The 23,401-nt window shown below is 36.4% G+C and overlaps 4 protein-coding genes across 7 annotated transcripts; 2 read left to right on the top strand and 2 right to left on the bottom strand.

Annotated features, from left to right (window-relative positions):
- Nucleotides 1-2,831: 2,831 nt before the first annotated feature.
- LOC132189578 (UPF0481 protein At3g47200-like) lies at nt 2,832-3,550 on the top strand. Its single transcript, XM_059604322.1, has one exon. It carries the CDS (start codon nt 2,849-2,851, stop codon nt 3,548-3,550), a length of 702 nt encoding a protein of 233 aa, XP_059460305.1. The 5' UTR covers nt 2,832-2,848.
- A 428-nt stretch (nt 3,551-3,978) lies between these two features.
- Nucleotides 3,979-5,247, bottom strand: LOC132189229 (uncharacterized). The gene is made up of 3 exons (XM_059603855.1): nt 4,962-5,247; nt 4,665-4,754; nt 3,979-4,366 (listed from the first exon to the last, which is right to left on the bottom strand). Exons 1-3 carry the CDS (start codon nt 5,172-5,174, stop codon nt 4,292-4,294), a joined length of 378 nt encoding a protein of 125 aa, XP_059459838.1. The 5' UTR covers nt 5,175-5,247; the 3' UTR covers nt 3,979-4,291.
- A 1,055-nt stretch (nt 5,248-6,302) lies between these two features.
- Nucleotides 6,303-10,131, top strand: LOC132189228 (UPF0481 protein At3g47200-like). Of its 3 annotated transcripts, none has more exons than XM_059603854.1 (3): nt 6,303-6,367; nt 8,183-9,506; nt 9,670-10,131. In XM_059603854.1, the coding sequence occupies exons 2-3, from the start codon at nt 8,209-8,211 to the stop codon at nt 9,713-9,715; spliced, it is 1,344 nt and encodes a 447-aa protein (XP_059459837.1). In that variant the 5' UTR covers nt 6,303-6,367; nt 8,183-8,208; the 3' UTR covers nt 9,716-10,131. The 3 variants fall into 3 exon arrangements, 2 of the variants coding, with proteins under 2 accessions (XP_059459837.1, XP_059459836.1); XR_009441017.1 differs by lacking the exon at nt 6,303-6,367 and having other exon boundaries at nt 8,117-9,506; nt 9,670-9,813; nt 10,005-10,131; XM_059603853.1 differs by lacking the exon at nt 6,303-6,367 and having other exon boundaries at nt 8,117-9,506.
- A 2,571-nt stretch (nt 10,132-12,702) lies between these two features.
- LOC132189227 (homeobox protein knotted-1-like 3) lies at nt 12,703-19,409 on the bottom strand. 2 transcript variants are annotated; one of them, XM_059603851.1, is made up of 6 exons: nt 18,291-19,409; nt 15,883-16,003; nt 14,877-15,070; nt 14,669-14,800; nt 13,590-13,726; nt 12,703-13,512 (listed from the first exon to the last, which is right to left on the bottom strand). In XM_059603851.1, the coding sequence occupies exons 1-6, from the start codon at nt 19,008-19,010 to the stop codon at nt 13,476-13,478; spliced, it is 1,341 nt and encodes a 446-aa protein (XP_059459834.1). In that variant the 5' UTR covers nt 19,011-19,409; the 3' UTR covers nt 12,703-13,475. The 2 variants fall into 2 exon arrangements, with proteins under 2 accessions (XP_059459834.1, XP_059459835.1); XM_059603852.1 differs by having other exon boundaries at nt 12,703-13,504.
- Nucleotides 19,410-23,401: the final 3,992 nt, after the last annotated feature.

The raw sequence follows: 23,401 nt of genomic DNA, 5'->3' as shown, positions 1-23,401 counted from the left end.
TGGCCGGCGAGCCACCCCAGGCCATGGGAGTGGCCGCGCGGCCATCCCCATGGCTGGGGGCGGCGGCCGGCCACCCAACGTGGGGGAGGGCCAACCGGCCACCCCTTCTAATCTGTTTTTTTTTTAAAAAAAAAATAAAAACATTAATTTTTTATTTTTTTAGAGTATAATCTGGTGTACTTGAGTTTTTGTTTGAAATATAAGTCTAATAAAATTAGCTGATGTGTCAACTTCTTATTAGTGGCACAAAATGTGACTTTTGTGCAACCTCCCTATATAAGTTATTCTCTACATTAATACATCTGAAAAACGCTTGTCATTAATTCTTGACTTTTGGACTTGAGTAACGTGCCTCATTTATCTCTTGCATTGATGCATGACTTTTGGACTTGCTGTTTGAGTAACTCAAGTCTGTTGGATGAGTAACGCACGTCATTATAATAGAAGTGGCTTTTGATGTGGATGAGTTACAGTTGGAGTCTGATGCTTGGAGATTATCCTTAACAGGAATAAAACTTCTATGCTTAGGCACATTTGGAGCATTTTTGCTAGGTCTGGTTTTCTTTGGGTGGCTTGGATTAAAGATAACTTTTCGTAACAAAAGAAGTGTTGGCATTCCTCGGAATTGTTCATGGTGTTGGAGGAAGATTCTCAAGTTGAAGGACATTGCCAAAGGGTTCTTGAGGTTTGAGGTGGGAGATGGGGAAAATATTCATCTTGGATGTACTCTTGGCATTCTGATGGAATTTTATTGGAAAAGTATGGGTATAGAGCTGTTTATGATGCTCAAAGCAGTGTGGAGGCAAAGTTATCTACTGTTATTCACAATGGTGACTGGTTTTGGAGACCTGCAAGGTCTGATGCCTTGGTGGAAATCCAATCCAAGCTTTCTGAAGTTAGCTTTGGCCCTAGAGATCATCCTATCTGGACTGTATCTAGAAAGGGAGCTTTTGTTAGTTCTGAGACTTGGCAGGCTTTAAGGGAGAAAAAAGACCAAATTGAGTGGTGGAAGATTGTCTGGTTCCCTCTTGCCATTCCTAAGCATGTGCCTTCATTTTGTGGCTTGCCATGAAAGACAGGTTGGTTACAGGGGTTAGATTGATGTAATGGGGATGCCAAGGAGTTGTAAAATGCTGGTTTTGCAGAAACCATTTGGAGAGCCGTGACCATTTATTCCTTGAGTGTAGTTTCTGTTATAGAATTTGGAGATTTTGTATGGCTAGATGCAGAGTAGATAATCCTCCTCTCATATAGGATGATATTCTTCAGATGGGATGCAGCAATTGGGGTAGCAAAACTCTAAAGTCCTTGCTTTGTTGTCTGGCTTTGGGGTCTGCTCTGTATCATATTTAGTGTACTCGAAATGAGATTCAGCACGCAGGACATCCGATAACTGAGGAGCAGATTTTGGTAAAGATCTTGTGGGAAGTTCGGACTAGAGTAACTGGGAGAAGGAAGTTTCCTAAAACCAGGGAAAATCCTATACTTTGTTCCTTATGGAACCTACCTGCAGATATGCTTTGTTGAGGAAAGTTGCTGCAGTGGAATTTTTACAGTTCTGGTTTTTTAGTCCTTTTTTTCTGAGTTGTTAGTGTTTGTTGTTATAGCAGCTGGTTGTTTTCTGCAGATTTTGCTGCAGTAGGTTTGGTTGCTAAGTATGGTGTTCTGCACCTGGTTTTGGGTAGCTTGTTTTAGGCCTCTATGAGATTTTGTTTTTAGCCTTTCTGTTAGGCTTGTAATGTGAGTCTTTGTACTCCTTTTGAGTTGTGAAAAAATAATAATAATAATAATAATAATTGTTTATTACGACATGCGTAATTTTTTTTTTTAGTTGCGTAATTTATTTATTTTTTATGTTGGGCATGCGTAAATTAAATCAATTAGTTTACGCATTTCTTTAAAAACGTTGACACGTCTTCACCTGCTCCCTTTTTTTTAATTGTTTTTTCTTCTTGCTGCATGTTTGCCCTCATTCTCATTCTTTAAATGACCAAACTCATCTCTTTTAAAATAAATAAATGCAAACTAAGAACCACATGAAAGGGGGAGAGAAACAGAGAGCCAGCTGAGCTATACATTGTGAGCTACACTTCATTTATAGAAGAATGTGGTCTTGACAAGGATGTTAGGGATTTAAGGTGGGAGATTATAACAACCAAATCTCACATTGGGAAGATGAATAACCCATATAAAGTAGGTAGATTATCAAGGCATTTTTTATGCTAAGTCATTCATTGGTTCTTACTAGGTAAAATTAGGCTTTGTAAGTGATTATAAGATATTCCAAATTGACTAGTCTTTTTGGAGTAACAGCGTAGATATGGCTGGCGATTTTCTTGGGTCGTTACAATATCAACACTAAATTTCTTGCTATTAGAGCTATTGTCATTGTGGTAGTCTTTGAAACCTAAGAGTTTCTTGGAAAAGTGGTCTTAATCAGTATGTGTTTCCTATTAAATATTGTACTTTGTATCTAATAAGTTGTATAGCATTGTAACTTGTGTGCTTGATTATATTGGAAGTTGCATTTGTGTTGGGAAGTGTCTAAAGAAGGGTTGAATGTGGTAGTAATAAGAATGGGAGTTGTTGGAATATTGGCTATATAATGTGGAAACGAGAGTCTAAAATTAAAGTATTTTGTATTATTTTCTCCTTGTAATTAATAGGAATAGAATAGTGGTTGAGCATGGCTCCCTATTTTACTCTTGATATATCTATGCAATTCTAATTCTCTTTTTCCACATCATCACTTGAATCATGGGAAATGGGAAACTACCCATCCAATTTTTTTTAATACTAGTGACTCTTGTCTTTGTCATTAGGAAATTTAAGGAAGGCAACCTGATAGATGGGAGAACCAGTAACTGCGGAAATTCAACAAATAGCAAATGCTTCAATAAAAGATGAATATCAACGTGCAAATTTGGTAAATGACATCACAAAAGAGGTAGAAAGCTTGAAGCCTCTCTCATCACCTGAATGTTGTATCTATAAGGTTCCAGATCCCCTTCGCAAGTTGAACGAAGAAGCCTACACTCCTCAGGTTATTTCAATAGGGCCTTTTCACCATGGCGATGAAAAATTGCAAATCATGGAAAAGTACAAAGTAAGATATCTCAAGGAATTCACAGAACAGGTCAAGATAAACTTGGAGAATTTAGTATGTACTATAGAGGATTCTGAAGAAAGTATCTGTCAATGTTATGCAGAGGTTATTCCACTTAGCAGGTATGATTTTTTGAAAATGATCCTGATGGATGCAAACTTCATTGTTGAGCTTTTCGTCAGAAATTGGCGGGGAAGATCAGAATGGACACATGATGACAGGAAAGTATTAAAGCCATGGTTGGTTGCTAGGATGCTGCTGGACTTTATGTTACTTGAAAATCAACTTCCTTTCTTTATTATTGAGAAATTATTTAAGCTTGCATTTGCATCTCGCCGAGACTTACCTTCCTTCACTGAGCTTACCTTTCGCTACTTTGAATTTTACAACATTCAACATTTTTCTCCCAACATTCGACATTCAACATCCTCTTTAACTTGTTGACAACTCACAAGTTTTTAATGCACGGAAACACCATGCAAACGGAAAGATAAGTACATACTACATAGACCTTCATCAAGATGGAAGCACTCTATACACCCGCTTATACATACAGGGCCAACCACATGGAGCCTCATGTTTTTTTCAAACTTTTTTAAAAAATGTCCTTAGAATTTTTTTTAAATAGAATATGCCTCCCAAATTTTTTTATTTTTAACTTTTCTCCTCCCAAACTATAAATGCTAGTTTCGCCCCAATATATATATTACTAGTAAAAGATGATAAAAGTAAAGATCAGAGTAAATTACAAAAACACTACACATGCTCATATATATATATATATATATTACAACAATCATACATTCACCCATGAGTACAAATTTCTTTTTTTTTTTTTCTTTTTTTTTTTTGTGGTGGGAGTAGCTAAAAACCTTAAAGATTAAGAACTTTGTCCCCTAACTTCAGTTAAGACAGTACGGTTAACAAATGGCCTCTTGGGCTTAGCTTTATCCAGCATCAACATGACATCCCTCATGGAGGGTCGGTCGGCTGGGTTCCGTTTGGTGCAAAGCAATGCAATTCCAAGCATTTGCACCATTTCCCCCCTGACGGGTTCGTATGACGATGCTTCTAAACTCTTGTCTAAGATGTCATTGATACCATCCTCGGTCCCAATCTTAGACCTTACCCAATCCACAATGGTCTCCCCCTCCCCATATTCAGCACCTAATGGTCTTTTCCTGGTTAACATCTCCAATAACACCACCCCATAACTATAAACATCACTCTTTCCATCAACTTGTAGAGTGTTAGCATATTCTGCAACAAAACACATGTACGTCGTAATTTAGCTCTAATGAACACCACAAAGTGTTGAAATACAAATGCATGCATGCCAACGTTCGTGCATTATACCATAGAAAAAGAAAAGGCCCGTTTTTCATTGTTCGAGCCTATATATATATATATATATATATATATATATATATATATATATATATATATATAGGGTTTAAGAAGTGCAACTCAACTTGGGCCAGATTTCATCACCCGATAAAAATTAATTGTGCAAGATTTTTTTGGGGTAAAAATTAAAAATGCTATTATTTGTAATTACCTCAGAGGAAAGTTGCTTGAGTGTGCATAGTAGCGGATCTAAGCTGGCTCGGGACATCTTTTCCTCCAGGTTCTCCAGGGGTTCCCGGCCCTATAAAGCAAGTCATAAGTAATAATCAGTGAAAGAAACCTCAAAGACTGACTTAATCCCATCAATTATCATCAATAACAAACAATAACTTTATCCCTTTATTTAATTCGGACTAGAAGATAAAATTGGAGTAGAAGAAAAAAAGTGAAAAATAAAAAAAGAGAATTTTCTAAGAATATATATGATGGTAGAAACATAAATATATACCAGTAAAACATTGTCGACAATCTGGGTGGAACGCCTAAGAATGTTTTTAACGACGACGAAAAGAGGTTCGGCATTAAAATGTTCGTCAGGGGGAACAATATGGGTTGCAGATATTAGATCCATGATCTCGAGGTCTTCCATGGTAAATGGGTTCAGCTGATCACCCTCACTGGGTTGCTGTGCAGTAATTGACAGCATCTCATCGCTGGCCATTGTACTGTCTATTGGAAATCTTGAGAGGTTAATTAGAAACTCTTGATTATAGGTTTTGTGGAAGAACAGAGAAGCTATCTTATGTATGTTGTGCGGCGACGTTAATCTATATGGGAGAGGCTTAGGTGCAGTAGTCAAAAGTCAAAACTACCGCACCTGCGGTAGCCCAAAATGTGGTCTTTCCGGATATTTACCCTTTTTTTTTTTTTTTTTAAAGCAAAGAGGGGAAGGGGGGAAGGGACGGATACTTACCCTTAAATCAATTAGTTTACGCATTCCTACACGTCTTTCACCTGCTCCCCTGTTTTTTTTCATTGTTTTTTCTTCTTTCTTGTATATTAATTTTTGGGTTAAATACCAAATACTCCTGGGGTTTAGTAACTTTATTTTTACTCTTCTGGAGTTTCATTTTTATTATAGGACCCCGTTGGGGTTTTGATAAAAGACCAAGTTAATCCATCCGTTAGTTGACCGTTAGGACTGACACGTGGACCAATCAGATGTTGACACGTGGCACATATTTAATTTTTTTAAATATGTGGCACATATTCAAAGATGTTGACACGGCCAGCCCCGTTGGGGGTGGCCGAGGCCAGGCCACCCCCATCTGGCCGGATCGGCCACCCCTTGGGCTCCGAGGGGGTGGCCGAAACCACCCCCTATACCCATTGGGGGTGGCCATGGCCAAAGCCACCCCCAAATGGTCAAGAGCCACCCCCAATTTTTTTTTTTTTTTTTTTTTTTTTTTAAGCCCTGTATATATGTATATATATATATATATATATATATACATTTAAAATTAAAAAAAATAAAATTAAATATATGACAACGTGTTAACGTTGGTTGGTTCGGCGTGTGGGTCATGCTCAGTGTGCTTGGATGGATTAATTTGGTCATTTCTCCAGCTTGGAGAGGTCTGTGATAAAATGAAGCGCACAGAGGGTTAAAATAAGGTTCACCGACCGAGGCTATTAGATGTTAACCCTTAATTTTTTTTTTTTTTTTTTTTTTGTAAGAACCACACTAAAGGGGCCTACACGTCTTTCGACTGCTCCCCTGTTTTTTTTCATTGTTTTTTTTTCTTTCTTGTATATTAATTTTTTTTGTAAGAACCACACTAAAGGGGGAGAGAGACGGAGAGCTAGCTATCCATTTGTGAGCTACACTTCATTTACAGAACTTTGAAGCTAAAGGTAAAAGCCTTCTCTCCTTTATACCAAATATAATGCAATGTTAAAAGGTCCAATAATCTCTCTCTCGCGATGTTTTATACACTTCTTCTCTGTTGTTTATGCTTGCAGTGATTTAACTTAAACGTTGCCGCTTTTCATTCTAGTTGTTGTTTTAAGTGAATGACCTAAAATTTAGTAAAATTTGATGTAGATTCGGCTCTTTTTTTTCCTTTTTCTTTTTTTCTTTTTCTTTTAATTATTCCTAGCTATATATTGACAGCCTTACATTTTGTTTTATAATTAGGGTTTTATTATTTATTTTAAGATTTAAACATATTACATTCACAATAAGATGATTGCACATCACCAGAGGGTGCTGAACTGAATATGTCCCCAAAAGCTCCCATATTTTGTCATTTTGATTGCTTACTGTGATTGGGTTGTGACTGGAAATGGGATTGCGTGATGGAATTTGTAAAACTGTGATTGAATTGGATGAAGTAAAACTCCACTTCGACTGGGAGTGGCACCACACACAACTTGTTTGATAAAAGACCTCCCTGACTTCTCCTACACTAACACTCTACCATGCTAGCAAAAAGATAACTACTTTAAGTAATGCTAGAAGTTACTCTTGTTTCTCTCTTATGTCACTCTAAAAATGATGTGGCTTCTAAAATCACTATTGGACTTATAATTGATCATTATTGAATTTTAATCAAATGATGATTTTAAAAGTCACCTCATTCATAGAGTGACAAAAGAGGGACACAAAAATGACTTCTATAATTGCTCAACTACGTTACCATACAAGTGGCTTATTCGAGCTCAACTACTAACAAACACTAGTTGCAACATCCCAATAACCTTCATCTTCTCTTGGCTCTTATTTTTGAGACTTTGGATTGGGTTGGATATCACATTTTTTTATAAAGGCGCTCATGGGGTTCTTAGTTATGGTTTCTTACTAGGTGAGACTGGGTTTTATAAATGATTATATTTTTTTCAAATTGATTAGTGCTTTTAGAGTGATAGCGCAAATGTGGTTAGCTTTCTCTGGATTGTTACAAATGGTATGAGAACAACCGAATAATGCATGTGGTACTAATCATTGCATGACATGACCCTAACAAGGACATTAAGGATTTAAGGTGAGAGATTATAATAACCGAGTTTCACACTGAGAAGATGAATAACCCACATAAAGTAGGTCGATTATAAAGACACTCATGGTTTTAAGTCATTCATTGGTTCTTACTAGATAAAACTAGGATTTGTAAGTGATTATAAGAAGCTCTAAATTAACTAGTCATTTTGGAGTAATAGCGTAGATATGGCTAGCGATTTTTCTAGGTCGTCACAATATCAACAACGAATTTCTTGCTATTAGAGCTATTGTCATTGTGGCAGTCTTTGAAACCTAAGAGTTTCTTGGAAAGTGGTCTTAATCGGTATGTGTTGCCTATTAAATATTGTAATTTGTATCTCATAAGTTGTATAGTATTGTAACTTGTGTGCTTGATTATCTTGGCAGTTGCATTTGTGTTGAGAAGTGTCTAAAGAAGGGGTGAATGTGGTAGTAATAAGAATGGGAGTTGTTGGATTATTGGCAATATAATGTGGGAAACGATCGAGTCTAAAATTTAACTATTTTGTATTGTTTTCTCCTTGTAATTAGTAAGAATAGAATAGTGGTTGAGCATGGCTCCGTATTTTGCTCTTGATATGTCTATGAAATTATAATTCTCTTTTTCCACAGCATCACTTGAATCATGGGAAATGGGAAACTACCCATCCAATATTTTTATTACTAGTGACTCTTGTCTTTGTCATTAGGAAATTTAAGGAAGGCAACTTGATAGATGGGAGAACAAGTAAGTGCGGAAATTCAACAAATAGCAAATGCTTCAATAAAAGATGAATATCAACGTGCAAATTTAGTAAATGACATCACAAAAGAGGTAGGAAGCTTGGAGCCTCTCTCATCACCTGAATGTTGTATCTATAAGGTTCCAGATCCCCTTCGCAAGTTAAATGAAGAAGCCTACACTCCTCAGGTTATTTCAATAGGGCCTTTTCACCATGGCAATGAAAAATTGCAAATCATGGAAAAGTACAAAGTAAGATATCTCAAGGAATTCATGGAACGAGTCAAGATAAACTTGGAGAATTTAGTATGCACTATAGAGGATTCTGAAGAACGTGTCCGTCAATGTTATGCAGAGGTTATTCCACTTAGCAGGTATGATTTTTTGAAAATGATCTTGATGGATGCAAGCTTCATTGTTGAGCTTTTCATCAGAAATTGGCGGGGAAGATCAGAATGGACACATGATGACAGGAAAGTATTAAAGCCATGGTTGGTTGCTAGGATGCTTCTGGACTTTATGTTACTTGAAAATCAACTTCCTTTCTTTATTATTGAGAAATTATTTGAGCTTGCATCTGCATCTGACCGAGACTTACCTTCCTTCACTGTGCTTACCTTTCGCTACTTTGAATTTTACAACATTCAAAATTTTTCTCCCAATCTTGAGCCGAAAATAATGCACTTTGTTGATTTGCTTAGAAAATTTTACCTACCTCATCCCCAAAGTCTACCAAGAAGAAAATCTCAAATAGTTGAGCATATGTACAGTGCAACCCAATTGAATGAGGTAGGATTGAAGTTCGAGGTAAATCGTTCAAGCAAATGCTTACTTGACCTACACTATGAGAAGGGAGTGTTGAAAATCCCACGCTTTACGTTGGACAATTGCACAGAGCTTTATGCTCGAAACCTAATGGCTTTTGAGCAATGTCACTATCCAAATGACGCATATGTTACTGATTATTTTCTCCTGTTACATTTCCTTATCCAGAGTGAAAAAGATGTGGAGTTACTTGGTCGAAAGGGGATCATGGTTAATGGCCTAGGTAACAATGATGCAACTTTCATCAACAGTCTAGGAACAAGTATTGTATATTCAACCATGAGCTCCAATTATTGTGATCTTTGTAACAAGTTGAAAAAATTCTACGAGGACCCTTCACATGGTTGGTTGGCTTCCTTGAGACAGGATTATCTTCGCACTCCTTGGTTGGTCGCTTCTACCACAGCTGCTGTAACCTTGTTGATCCTCACTTTCATACAAGCTGTTTGCTCTATCCTCCAAGTAAAGTAAGTCTTAAGCTCATGTCTTCTCTTTAGAAACTTAAGATGCGTGTCTCAAACTCCTCTGGAAATAGACCTGTTTTGTTCTTTTGATTTTTTGTGTTTAATCTTGTTAAATGAAAGTTGTCATTGCTGGATCTAAGAATCTCATTGTTTTGGTGGGTGCCAGAGGAGGAGGAAGAGGGCCTACAGCAAGTCCAGGAGTTGGGAACTAAAACAGATTCAGGAGTTGTTTAGCCAAGCGACAGATAATTGATGGAACTTGACGAAACCAGATCGAAGAAGAGTATAACTGAAGCTTGCTGGACCGCAGGTTGTAATATATATATTTTGTTTTCTATTTGAAATATTGTTATTAACGAAACCATATATATCGGAGAAGTAAAAACCATTTCTTTTGAGAACCCAAAATGGGAAAGCAACAAACTTACGGAAATCTTCATATTTGCTGCCTCTGTGCTCTCTGGTCACTTGGGCGATGTTATTTTTGCTTTCGCCAAACAGCTCCCGGTGCTGGACATCACCGCGGGGAAGCCTCGGCTGTGGTGCTCGCCGTTGAAGCAGTAGCCTCCTCCTCCTCTCTGAAGATATTGTTTCATGGTTGTTATGGACCGTTAATTATTTTTAAAGATGAGGTACTGTTGTTTTTTTAGCACTTAAGTTGAATCCTCTCAACAAAGGTCAGGAAACATGGATTTGAATTAGGTGCTTACACTTTCAACGATTTAGATTTAATTTCATTAAAAAATATAATAAATAAATAAAGTTAAATCTTAACCATTAAAAAAAGTACATCACATATATGGTAGTTGAGTCCTGCTATGCGGCTGCCAATCGCGCATCAGACATATATTAAAAAAAAAAAATTTGTTATTTTTTTTTTTTGTTAGTTAAATTTCTATGAGTTAATATTTAGTTTTTAATGTCTCAAAACTTGTTTTTGGATTCAAAACTAAAATCTAGGGGTGGAAGGTTAACATTTTAAGGATGGTATCACCTAAAATGAATTTCATCATCCTAAAATTGATGCTAATGCCTCAAATTTGGTGCTAATACCTTAAATTTGGTTCTAATATTTCAAATTTAAATTCCCCTTTAATATCTCTTTTCTTTAATTTATTAAAAAAAAAAAAAAAAAGAGGTAAATTGTCTGACGCTTGAGGCAGCCGGAAATCTCTATTCATCATAGTTTTTAAAGTGTACCTAAGCCAAATCCATGAAAAATAACATAAAATCCTGGGGACAGATCTCTTTAATTGTCTTTTAACTGTCAATTGAAAGGCGCCACATAAAAGGAACAGGATCCTCTCCGGTCTATTTTGGACTAGAGAATATCCAATTAATAGTTAAAGATCTTGAGATTATAAATAGGACATTTGTCCCATTAATAAAAAATAATAATAAAATATTATATATTTTTAAAAAAAAAATTATAAAAAATTAAGGGGTAGCTGACTACCTCATTGGGGGTGACTGGCCACCCCATTGGGGGTGACCGGGCCACCCCAAACCACCGATCCCTTGGGGTTGGTCCGACCACCCTAAGGGCCAAACAATTTTTTTTTTTTTTTTTTTTTTATTTAGTTTGGGTTTAGGGGGTGGCTGGACCACCCCTAGCCAGCCATTGGGGTGGCTTGCCCAGCTAAAATGGGGTGGTCTGACGACCCCCTATGGCCAAGATGAGGTGGCCAGCAACCCCTCATTTTTTATTAATTTTTTTTTTTAATCTGAAATATTATTTTTTTATTATTTTTTTGTAGTGCGACAAGTGTCCTATTTATGACTTTAGAATATTTAAGAAGAAATCACAGCCATGAACTGAATATTCTCTAGTCCATAAGGATTCGCATAAGGAAAAAGCACAGCTGCAAAAGTCCAAAAACAAATTGGGCCGGCCATCCATGCACCAAATAAGACATACATGCAAAAAAACTCTTTCAAATGTAAGCATATATAATGAATCTTGAACCCTCGTCATCTTCTCCAACCGTATTGGATTATGTACATACTCCCGATCTTCTCCTCTTTTTCTGTGTCTCTCCCATGGCCACCCCACATGAAAAACTGTTCTCCTTTACTGAAAATTTTGAATTAGAAGAGCACATCTTCATCTTGCGGCTGTTTCCGGGGGATTTGCTTAATTAAGATGGCACACGAGGAACAAATCTACTCCGGCAACGGCAACAAGGTGGAGAGAAAGAAGAAAATTGGATGATGAATAAAATGACGAGGAAGGTGAAGCAGTTGTCAGAGTCGGAGGTATTGTGGTGGCCGAAGTAGAAGGAGTTTAGTGGCGGGTGTTTTGGTATGCATGGAATTTACAAGAAAAGGAGGATGCAATTTCAATATGATCCTCAGAGTTATGCACTTAATTTTGATGATGGTATACATAGACAAGTATTTAATTTGAACTTCTTTATATCGTTACTTTTTTACTTTATTTATTTTCAATGTTTTATGAAATTCATTGTTCAGGCCATATTATATATATATGGACGACTAAATTAGTAGTGGATAAAATCATTCAAACCCCTAAGTAATGGAGCTTCTGTGTTTTGTATGCTTGAGGGAGACATCCCGTTTCTAAGACCATCTTTAAAAAAGGCGAGGGAAACGGGTCATCCACTATTATGACAAAAAAAAAAAAAGTGATCCGGAGAATTTTTGTTGTAATATATATATTGGAAGGGGATTAAAGTGTATTTTTCTCTTAAGTTCTTGTTTATTTTGAAGAACACTTGGGAAATTGTAGAATAATTTGCAATTATAAAATTGTGTACTTTTGTTCAATTGTGATTTTGATTTTAATTTTATGAATTTTTTTTTTTTTTATTTAAAACAAAAAAAATCCGACCCGAGCCAATCACATACTCAGTAAGGGCTCAACTTGTTTGACCTTGGCAAGGAGTTTGGTGAGCCGAGTTTGAAAGGCTTTTTAAAACTCGACTCGAGTCCGAGCCGAGGTTGAACACCCTTGTGATTGAGCCGAGCTAAGTCCAAATATCCAATACTCAGCTCGGCTGAAATACATCTCTAATCAGGGACATGGTTCTAACTTGGTCACTAGAAAGAACAAATATGGATTTCCTTGAAACTTGTTTGTTAGAACAATTACAACTTTAGCAAATGCGTATTAGTGATTTCTAATACATACCCAAAAATGCATGATTTGGATTCATAAAGAACCTATCAAAACAGTTCAGATTACAACATACCATTATCATCATTGCCTATCTAACCCATTTGGACTTGTATCAAACATATTAACTCAAAACATTTCCCAATTTGACTCGAGTGCTGAGCATGGTACCAGCAACTGCATCTGCACTGATATATCAAGTCACTTCTACATATCAATTGAAAAAAAAAAAAAAAAAAAAAAAAAAGGGAGGAAAATACACTACAAACATTATATTTTTTGCCAGCTATGGCATGAGTTGCATGGAAAAGCATTAGGTCCATCAACAATCAGACTGTAAACACTATTATGCCACACTTGCTACAAATTTAACTCTACAATAAAATTTTCAAATTAAAGCTATAATCACAGTATAACTGTAAGGTACCATGCACAGATTATTACACTGTACACCCACAACCCCTCACTCTTCTTATTCACAGGCATGAAGAAGGCAAACAAAAATCATAATCCCGCCAATGCATCCAATTCAGTTGCAGTATTATAATTCCTAAATACTGGAGTTGCTAATGAGATCGGTGTCATATGCACCGGTGTCTGAATCCTTTGACCAATCTGTGAAATGTTACAAACTGGGTTCATCATCCCAACCTCATCCTCTATGTCAGCCTTTTTTTTTTCTTTCTGAAGAAGCAGAATACTGGTATTTTACTTGAGCCCATGGCCATACCATGAATCCCTATGGTGTCACAATTTTGTGTAGTATGTTGGATTGATTACTTGAGAGGAAGTACGTACATAGATCTTTTCAGGAATTGTTCTTGAATTTCTTCCATTTACATGAAACGATCACGGCTATTTTCACCTGCATTACTTCTTTTCAAATTATGGTTGGTGCAAAGCTCATGAGAAATTTCAACAAACAAGCAGACAGGCTTTAATTGGACTACCTTTTGCGTTTGCTCTTCAAGACTGTAGAAGTTGAAGGATTGCTGTGCCAGTTCCTCTTCCTCTGATTAATAAACCAATTATTTATCTGCTTTAATTGCAAACCAGTCTCATTTACCAACCTTGCCTTGTCTTCCTCCTGAAAGTTCATAGAATTTAGGTATTCATCAATGAAATGTTTTCTGCATTTGGTTTTACATAACTAAAATTAACTTGTAAGCAGCTGACTCGCCGAAGGGTTGTTGAAAAAGGCAGTTTCAGCCTGTATAATTTGTACGTGGTAATGTTTTTTTTCTGCATGTGTATGCACCCTTATAATTTTTTATTTTATTTTATTTTATTTTTATTTTTTTATGTCGGGAAACCTCTCCAAAGCATAACCCTTCGGACTCACCCCTGCAGAGTAAACTCCGGTCTCGTGCATCGCACCCTCGAAAGTTTTCCTACACGAAACTGGTTAAATCGTTGGCTTTTTACCAGAAGGTATGACCCCAAGGAATTGTTTGTACTCACGAAGTGTTGAACCTTGGACCTTGAAGGGATGATACCTCAAGACCAAGGCCTCCACCACTTGGGCCAACCCCTTGGGGTTAACCTTACAATAATTTTTGTAGGAAAGAAAATTTGTGGCCTTTGACATGAGTATAACCCCAGACATTGTGGGGGATTCTTAGTGGCTCTAGTTTATTCTTGGCATGCAAGTACGGGCTTTTATCCGTCGGGATGCAGCCTAATGGTTAAAGGGCAGGCTTGGGATGAGCCGTATACTCGGACATTCTAAGTTTGATTCCACACTTAGAATTTTTTTGGATTACCTGATACACGGTTTTTACGGGTAGGGTCGTGTATGCAAGGTTTACTCCATAGGGGTGGGTTTGAAGGGCTCTGTCTTAGTGATACACGGTTTTGAAGGGTAGGGTTGTGTATGCAAGGTTTACTCCATAGGGGTGGGTTTGAAGGGCTCTATCTTAGTGAGGTTCCATGTAACCAAAAAAAAATGGAGTGAGGGCTTTTCCCCCATTATGAAGTCAAATTAGTAGGTTGAAAACGATTCCTTGACTACTAATTATACAAAACTTACAGTAGGGTATGGCCACTTGGAATGTGATTGCCACCAAGCTTTTAAAACAGAGGTGGTGTCCCCAGGAAGCTTTCCTGCTCTTCTCTTGCGTAAAATTTCCTCCCTTATGTCTACAATTTTCTCCTTGTAACCCTATAAAGAAAGAGAACACCAGTTGGTACCATTGAAGATGAAATAATACTATGCAATTAACAATTCCCCCAATTACCTGTTTCAGCTCATGCTTCAACTCTTGCCTCACACGCTCCATTAAGGACCTCTCAGTCTCTGTTGGGATAAGAGGACCAAATCCCATACTATCTGGACCCTCCAAACTACCATCAAACAAGTTGGCATCACTATCTACTTGGTCATCATCATCATCAGACATTGTTGCACCTGTACCCTCACCTGGAGACACCCCTGCTCATACAGTACATGGGAGCAATTATAACTTTGGTATTCATGATTATCCCATGCAATTGTTGGCAGAGCAGAGTATAAAAGAAGTTGATTTTTAATGTTCCACAAACATAGAAAGTCATCAGGCCAAGGCTTAAATACTTTTTACTTAAACCAGCCTTTTATTAAGAGTAATGCTACTATTCATACTAGATTTTCACACCAGCTTCACACTAGTTGATATGGCGTATTTTAAATGGTTTCTCTTGTCATCCCATTAAAAAACGCTACAACCTTAGTGAAGTTGGTATGAAATTCTAATGTGACGAGTAGTATTACTCTTTAAATAATGCTTTGGAACTCATTATCTTGACAAATATAACGTTCTCTTCCCAAAGAAAGAAGGAATGATAGTTAAAAAAACAAAAAAGACTTGCAAACTAACATATGGTTATTTCATGACAGATCATGGGATCCAGTAATAATTCACAGAATCAAAGCCGGAGATGTAGATAAGATTAAGAAGATGTTATGGAAATAATCTAAAAAACAAAATTCTAAAGTCATGCATGCAAAGGATATATTTCAATAAACTGCTGAATATTCAAGAATATCATAAAATAGAGGGTATCGAATAGTTCTTTGTGGGGGCAGGCAGAGGAAAAACATAAAGAATTAAAATTGTCACCAAAAAGTAACAAACAGCAAGTGAGTAAGGAAGCAAGCAAAAGTTGAGCAGCTGAAATAATCCATGGAAGACATTCGTTTTACGCTAGCAGCAAAGTCTACTGGAAATGAACAAATTCAAATAGGGAAATATAACAGAAAATCACCTGTTAAACTTTGCAGGGATTGCTCAATCTCCCAGCAAGCCATTACTGCCTCCATTGCATGGACCCGGACATGTTGTTGCAGTTGTTCTTTAAAGGAACAAAGCAACAGAACATAATGTGTCTACATTAAAAAGACAGGAGAAGATTAAAAAAACAAAAAAAAATGATATTATCATGATAAGACAATTTACGGAAAAACTAAAGGCAGAGGAACAGCAAAGGATGGGTATATGGGACAAGCAGACATGGAGGCCTTATAAACTTAAATTAATTGTTAAACTAGCTCTCATGACTCAATATGACCTTACTGGTGAGGCGAATAACAGCATAAACATATACGAAAACTTCTTTCCTTTTTTTTTTACTTAACAAAAAGTCATTTCCAAGAAGGAATTTGTTGGTAGCATGCCGTGGAGAACCAACTTGGAAGGAATTTGTGGAAGGCCTTCCTTGTTCGATTTGGTCCTTTTAACATATAAAAATATGGATGGCGAGCAGGCAAAAATTCAGCAAACATCAATGGTTGAGGAATACATAATTGTTTTGAGCAGTTATTAGATCAAACTCATAATTGGTCCAAAATACGGTTAGTGGAGACATTCGTTGAAGGACTCTGGCCAGAAATCCAACGAGAAGTCAAGGCTCGATGACACCGAACCATCAATTGCTTTATGTACAATTGGAGGTTGATCCCCTCGAAGTGATCAATTGGATGTTCGATTCCCTCCGAGTAGTCAATTTATCCCATTAATTTCTATATTTTCTAATATTCAATCGACAGAAACCCTTGGGTTCCTATCAAAATATTGCCATGTATTTATAGAACTAAATATGGATAAATCTATCCTACCTGTTGAAATAGAAAAAACATAAACAAATACAGATAGGGAAACTCTGCATACAGAGGATACAGAGTTGCAGCTAATTTTGCAAGTAACAAGCTTCCAAGAAATTTCAGTTCCCTGATCTATTGACAACTATGCAGTCTATAATGTTGCTGAGCTCTTGTGGACGCCTGTTGGGATATTGATCATGGTGCTTGATATATCATTTTCTGCAAAACCTCTCTGGTTGGTTGTACACAATTCCCTCTAGCATAGGTGAAAATGTCTGAATTTCATGCATGCATCTAGGCTTCAACAGAGTTACAGCTCCAATTAGAATCATACTTGCAATTAGAACACACACCTTTGAAGCTGTTAATTCCTAAGTTATACCCACCATGGACTCCAACTAATTTAAAATATCATATACAAATTTTTCCCTCACTGACCTAACATACGTACAACTAATTGACATTTGGATGCACTATAAATTTACCGTTAGAACTATAGGTAAACCTCAAATATCTCAATTTGTGATCTTTATTCATTCAGAAAAGCTTGCGGCCTTCTTTTATTAAGCAACATAGCTGTTTCAGTGATTAAGTTCATCAATCAAGGTTCCTCCTTTATTCATTCATAATAACTACCATCTCTCACAGCCCAAGTTTGCAATAACAGAATCCTGAGTTATGTTGACAACTTCAACAGTTTTTTTTCTTTTTCTTTCTGAAATTATCCATGAGAAAGCTCTGTTGGTTCCTCTTTTCTTTTATCAATTTGTATTGGCTGAAGAGACTAGGAGGTGCTATTCCCACAATTTTAGGACTTGAATCTATGACTAGGAAGAAAGACATGTACAGGGAATTTCATTCTAGTTTAAAGAGGAACTTCCCATTATTGTCATTCAGGAAAAACATGAAAGTAATCTCTATCATTAGAAGTACATCTAATTTGCTTTAGCTCATGGAGGTAAGTTCCTCTGTCTAATCTTTTGCCTTCGCACAACTTGCTTCCCATAACCGCAAAAACTTGAAAATAATGGGCCACACAAGGCATGCTTCCCTTTGCTACATAAAAGGCGTTGCACCGTCCCTTCCAAAGGAGGAAAGGCCTTTGAACATGAAAATCTATCAAACCATTTGGCACCAACCAGAAAATTACTACCAAGAACGCGTCCTTCTCTTGCTTCATGAAAAAAGAGTTGCACCATCCATTTCAGATCAAGAGCCACTAACCACCAACAAATCTTTGATCCCAATTGAATTTATGAGCCAATTGACCAATCTTCACTCAACAAAAAAAGATTGGAGTCATCTTTCCTTGGGCGTGCATCAGACCTCAAAATTCTCAATCCCCAAGATTACCGAAAACCCAAATGAATTTGATGAATGACAAGAGAAGAATCTAACCAAGTTGATGCACTTAGAAAAAGAACAGAAATTTTATCAAAAAAGCATTTAGTTGTAACAATCACAAACACACACAACGGTAATAAAGACCCATTCACATACAGTCCACAACACTGATCAATGAATTGCGAACAACAAAACGACAACAGCAAAAAGAAGAAAGCAAAAGGCATACCAAGAACTGTTCAAGCTCCTTGTCGTCCCCGACCATGCCCTGAGCGCCATGCCCGAGCGCCGAGTACTTGGCGACCACATTCTGGGACTGCGCGAGCTGGGCGTCGATCCTGGGCAACTGGTCGACCGGCGTGGCGATCCGGAGGCACGCCACGTGGGCCGACAGCAACTGGTCGTAGAGCGGGTGTGCCAGAATCTCCGCCTTATACCTCGCATTCTGCCAGTTCATCACTCCCTCGCTGCCGCTCTCGACCACCACTCCCACCTCGCTCTTGTTCGGATTGAGGCTGTCGCCGGCGCTGTTCTTCAAGTTCTCGGCCGATTCGTGCGACATGGCGGCGGCGATCATGGAGTCCCCGGCAGCGGCGGAGGCGTCGTCGATGACGTCACTGTGGTTGCGGTGGAGGATGGGGCGCGAGAGCCATTGGTTGGAGGATTGAGACACGGCGGTGGAGTCGGATGCCGTGTGGAGGTTCAGGAAATTGCTGCTATTGTTGTTATTGTTGTTGTTGTGGTTGTTGTTCGTGTTGTCGTCGTACTGGGGTTGTTGGGTCCGGAGCAGCGCGTTGTTGAGCCAATTGGGTGCGGCCTGGAGGCGTTGTTGTTGGTCGGGTAAGCTGGTGCGCAGGGTATGCGAGTCCTGCTGTTGTTGCTGCTGTTGGGATTGGTCCGTGAAGTGTTGGAGAGGAAGGTCATGAGAAAGATGGTTGTGGTACGCCATGAAAGAAATATAAAGAGAGCGAGCGATAGAGATTTGATGGAGGAGTAATCCTACTCGTGGATGATTATGATGTACATGGCGCGCGTGTTACAGAAACATATAGTGCGACTTACAAATTCAGACAGGAATTAATTTAACTTCAAGAAGATGAAATAAACCAGACACAGAGAGAGAGAGAGAGAGAAACGGAGAGACTGGCGTTGCAGTTTGTAGGAGAGAAAGAGAGAGAGAGATATGGCCTGTGTTTTCAGGGAGAGAAAGATACACGTGCACACAGAGAGAGAGAGAGAGAGAGAGAGAGAGAGGGAGGTGATATGGGTTACTAAAAACGATTCATGGAGGGATTTTGAGAGAGAGAGGGTTTTAGAGATTGAAGGTAGGTGGTTTCTTGAGAGAGAGAGAGAGTGGTTTTCAGGTAAGGTGAAGGGTCGGGAAACTGCTTTAGTATGAAAATAGTAACTGTACTAATATTCACACTCCTACTATTTTAACACTAATAATATTATTACCGTTGTTCCATATTATATTAAATAAATATATATTATTTTATAGTTATAATTTAAAGTTAGTATATCACATAAAATTATTTTAATACATTTTTTTTAAATAAATAAATAATGTAAAATTATGTACACAGTTTATTGGGTTATTGTTATAGACCGAAGTTAAATGGATTGGTTAAGTTTATCATCAAATCATTTCATAAAGTTGCCAGAAAATACTATTACACGAATAACTCTTTTATAATTTATTGACATTTGTGAGCATGTGATTGGAATCATGTCGGTCACTAATTTATTTATTTTTTTAAACAAATTTGTAGGTCTTAGCTTTTTTTTTATTTTCAGAAATATAATATTGGTGAGGTTTGTTTAGTGCAATATATTTGACCATAAAGAAGATTATCATATCAAATTAGGTAGATATCAAAATATTTGTTAATACCAAAGTTAAAAAAAAAAAAAAAAAGGACTGAATAGTTTCATAAATTAAACATTAAAAAAAAAAAATCTTTCAAAAATTGGGGGTGAAAATGTCTTATAAGTCTACACATTCCGACTTACATGCTGTTATTAAAATAACAATAAATTCAATTTTGACAATTAATTAAACTACAGCATATATTATATTATTTTAATAACAGCACATAAGCCGGATCCTATCTTATTAAGTTTATCACAAGACATTGCACTATTTTAAGGATTTAAAAGTTCTTTGGCTAAAGAAATGTTGCAAGTCTTGCCCTATAATTATCGTTGATTATTACTATGATTAATATTATTTAATCATTGATATGATGTTTGCTTTTATAGACTTTGTAAGTGAAAATAATAATATAAGCAATTTAAAATGGATTGCTGAAAAGCATTGTATATTTGCGTGGACCTTTGTGGGTCGTTGGTTTGTGGGTAGTTGATTATGAATATGATCGGACGGAAGAGGATGGTTAACGTGGCAAAACATTTGGTTGGCTTCACGTCTTGGGGATTATAGTTGAGTTTGGTACTTTTAGGTTGGGAGACGAAGCGCGTGGGGTTACGTGCGTATACGTAGGTGTGGCTTGCTGGTTTTGCCGTACGACCGAAGCTGGAGCCGGAAGTTATTTCAAACTGTAGCAACGACCAACTACATGCGCGTGGGAGCACTGTTTCCCTCGTAATTGAAACCTCTTTTTGTCCGGTCACAACGACCCTAGTGGAACTTGTGGAAGCAATTTTACAACAAGGACCATGTGGTTTTATCTTAAGTGGAGTGAGAATTATATGCACTATTTGTTATTATTTTTTTTAAAAAAAAAAAATTACTTTAGATACTGAGCTACTATGCATTTTGGAAAAACCCTTAAATTTTAAAATCTCTCATTTTAATCCTATGATCTTTCAATTTAATTCAATTGACCCATCTTCCATCAAATTCAACCGCTAACCCCTAAACCAAATTACCTTTCGATTTTCTTTTTTTTTTTTAATTTTTCATTTGAAAATTAAGAGTAAATTTGAAATTTAATAAAAAAGTCAGGAGTCTAAAGGTTATTTTATCATTTTTAACGTTTTTAATTTGACAGACATTGCATCAAATTGAAAGTTTATGGGTGAAATTGAAAGTTTTTTAAATTTGTGAGGGTCTTCTCAAAATAAGTGATAATTCATGGGTCTTAAATGAAATTTTTTTTTTTTAAAAAAAAATTATTAATAAATCACTCAAACATAAAACACTTCTAAAAATATAAGTGAGAATCACGGAATATCTCCATCCATAACTCTTTATGATTTAAGGACGTGTTAATTTAATAGATTGAATTTAAAAAAAAAAAAAAAAGAGTTGTAACTTTTCAGTTTGGAAGAAAACGTGATCCTTATCTTACATTGAATTCTCTTATATTTGGAAGGATTGTGGGCATGCAAAGTATGCTATTTATCTTTTGCTTTGCATCTTGATTTGTACGTAAAATAGTCAAATAAAGGTGTTATAAGCTAAAGTTGCAATGTGGAATCCTTTGCAAACAAGTTTCTAGCCAACATATATGATAAAATAAACATGACTCACCAAAAAGTATGTGGCTTTAATATTTTCACAGTTTTTGTTTTGTTTTTTCTTTTTATTTCTTTATATTAATTTTCAATATAATTATCCAATGGTGTTAGATAATTGAGATATTACTTTATTGATATGGTTTATATGTTTTATATAGTACTTGTATAGCCACTATATAGTGTACACCGTACAATGTTATGCAATAGACAATTCAAATTCAAAAATATATAAACCTAAACATATATATAAGGGGAAATTGTAAAGATTAATTGATATCTCATATGCCCTAATTAAACCCTAAAGATTTTATCACACTAAGCAAATTTCTATTAATTGATTTATATATATATATATCATGCACCAATTACATTATAATCAAGATATACAATCACGCTCATAAAATTAGATTTTCTTTGTCTTCCAAAATGAATGACTCTTTAATTGGAGTTGAAAAAACAATTTGTGGTGTTCCCAACCCTAATGAACCATATATATCAAGCACCAATTACATTCGAATCAAGATATACAATCACGCTGATAAAATTAGATTTTCTTTATCTTTCGAAATGACTCTTTAATTAGAGTTGAAAAAACAATTGGTGGTGTTCTCAACCCTAATGAACCATACCTAAGCCTTAAAGGCTGAAATGGCCTTAAGGCTCACATACCGAAAAGTCATCCACTAGCTAAAATTTTCATGGACCAACCTATAAATAAGTTAGCTCAAATAATTGGAGGACTATTGATACACCTAGCTCTGCTATGATCTTCAAGCCCGTCTACCCTTAGACCTCCAAGTTCAAACATAGCTCAACGTAAAGCCAAAGTCTTTCGATAACCAAAGAGCCCATAACGCTCGTCTGTCGAAGGATAAGACCCTTCTTCAGGTATGCAATCATTTCTTACACCCTCACTTTATCAATCTGTTTTTCTTTCTACTTAATATAACTTAATCATTGGAAGTGGTTCAGGCGTTCAGCCGAACCTCTCTCACTGTTTATTCTATTTGTAGCATTCCTCTTATATACTTACTACGCGTTTGCCACTAAAATCTTTGTTGCCATTGAACAGTTTTAATAATCTAAAATAAATGTTCTATCCCACCAAAAATAACAAAATGGAATTGTCTAGAGCTTAAAATATGAAGCGATAAAAATAAATAAATTAATTAATTTTATTTTATTTTTTAAAAAAGTCTCACCGTTGGAGAGTTAATCTTCGAAGTAAAGACAAAATAATTGGAAAGAGAAAGGAGATTATAGAAATTGACACAAGAAAATAAAAGAATCTGCCATGGAAAATGAAGGATCCAATCACAATAGGTTGAGTAGCGTTTGGTATCTGAAAGCAAATAATAAAAGGAAGAAAAAACAAAATATTTTATTAAGATAATTAAGAAATCCAAGAATTTTTTAATTAAAGACAGATCTACATTACCTAATGTGTCCATAAGAGAATATCAGGTTGAAGCCTAAGCAATAAATAGGATGCTCTCTTGGCTGCATTAATGGTATAAAAGGACAAAGGGAGCACCCTCATATTCTCAACATGAAACTTTATAGTATCAACTGAACAAATATTATTCAAGAAAAAAGAAAAGAAAAGGTTGATTGAACCTCTTTAGACTTTTGTACCTCATAAATAAACTTTAAAAAGGTAAGGTTCCTAAATTAGGAATAAATAATTGTTTCAATGGAACATTCTCTTCTCCTTCTTAAAGGATATTGAATATAAATTTAATTAAGATCTATTAATGCCTGTAGACAATAGAAAAATTCTCATAATAGCTCAATAAAATAAGATGAAAGGTGAGGGGGAGGGGGGATCGAAGCACTTCCAATTAAATACATTAAAAG

This window comes from Corylus avellana, chromosome ca8, assembly GCF_901000735.1.
Source record: "Corylus avellana chromosome ca8, CavTom2PMs-1.0".
In the NCBI taxonomy this organism is placed as follows: Eukaryota; Viridiplantae; Streptophyta; class Magnoliopsida; order Fagales; family Betulaceae; genus Corylus; species Corylus avellana.
This window is presented reverse-complemented; position numbering and strand designations above follow the sequence as displayed.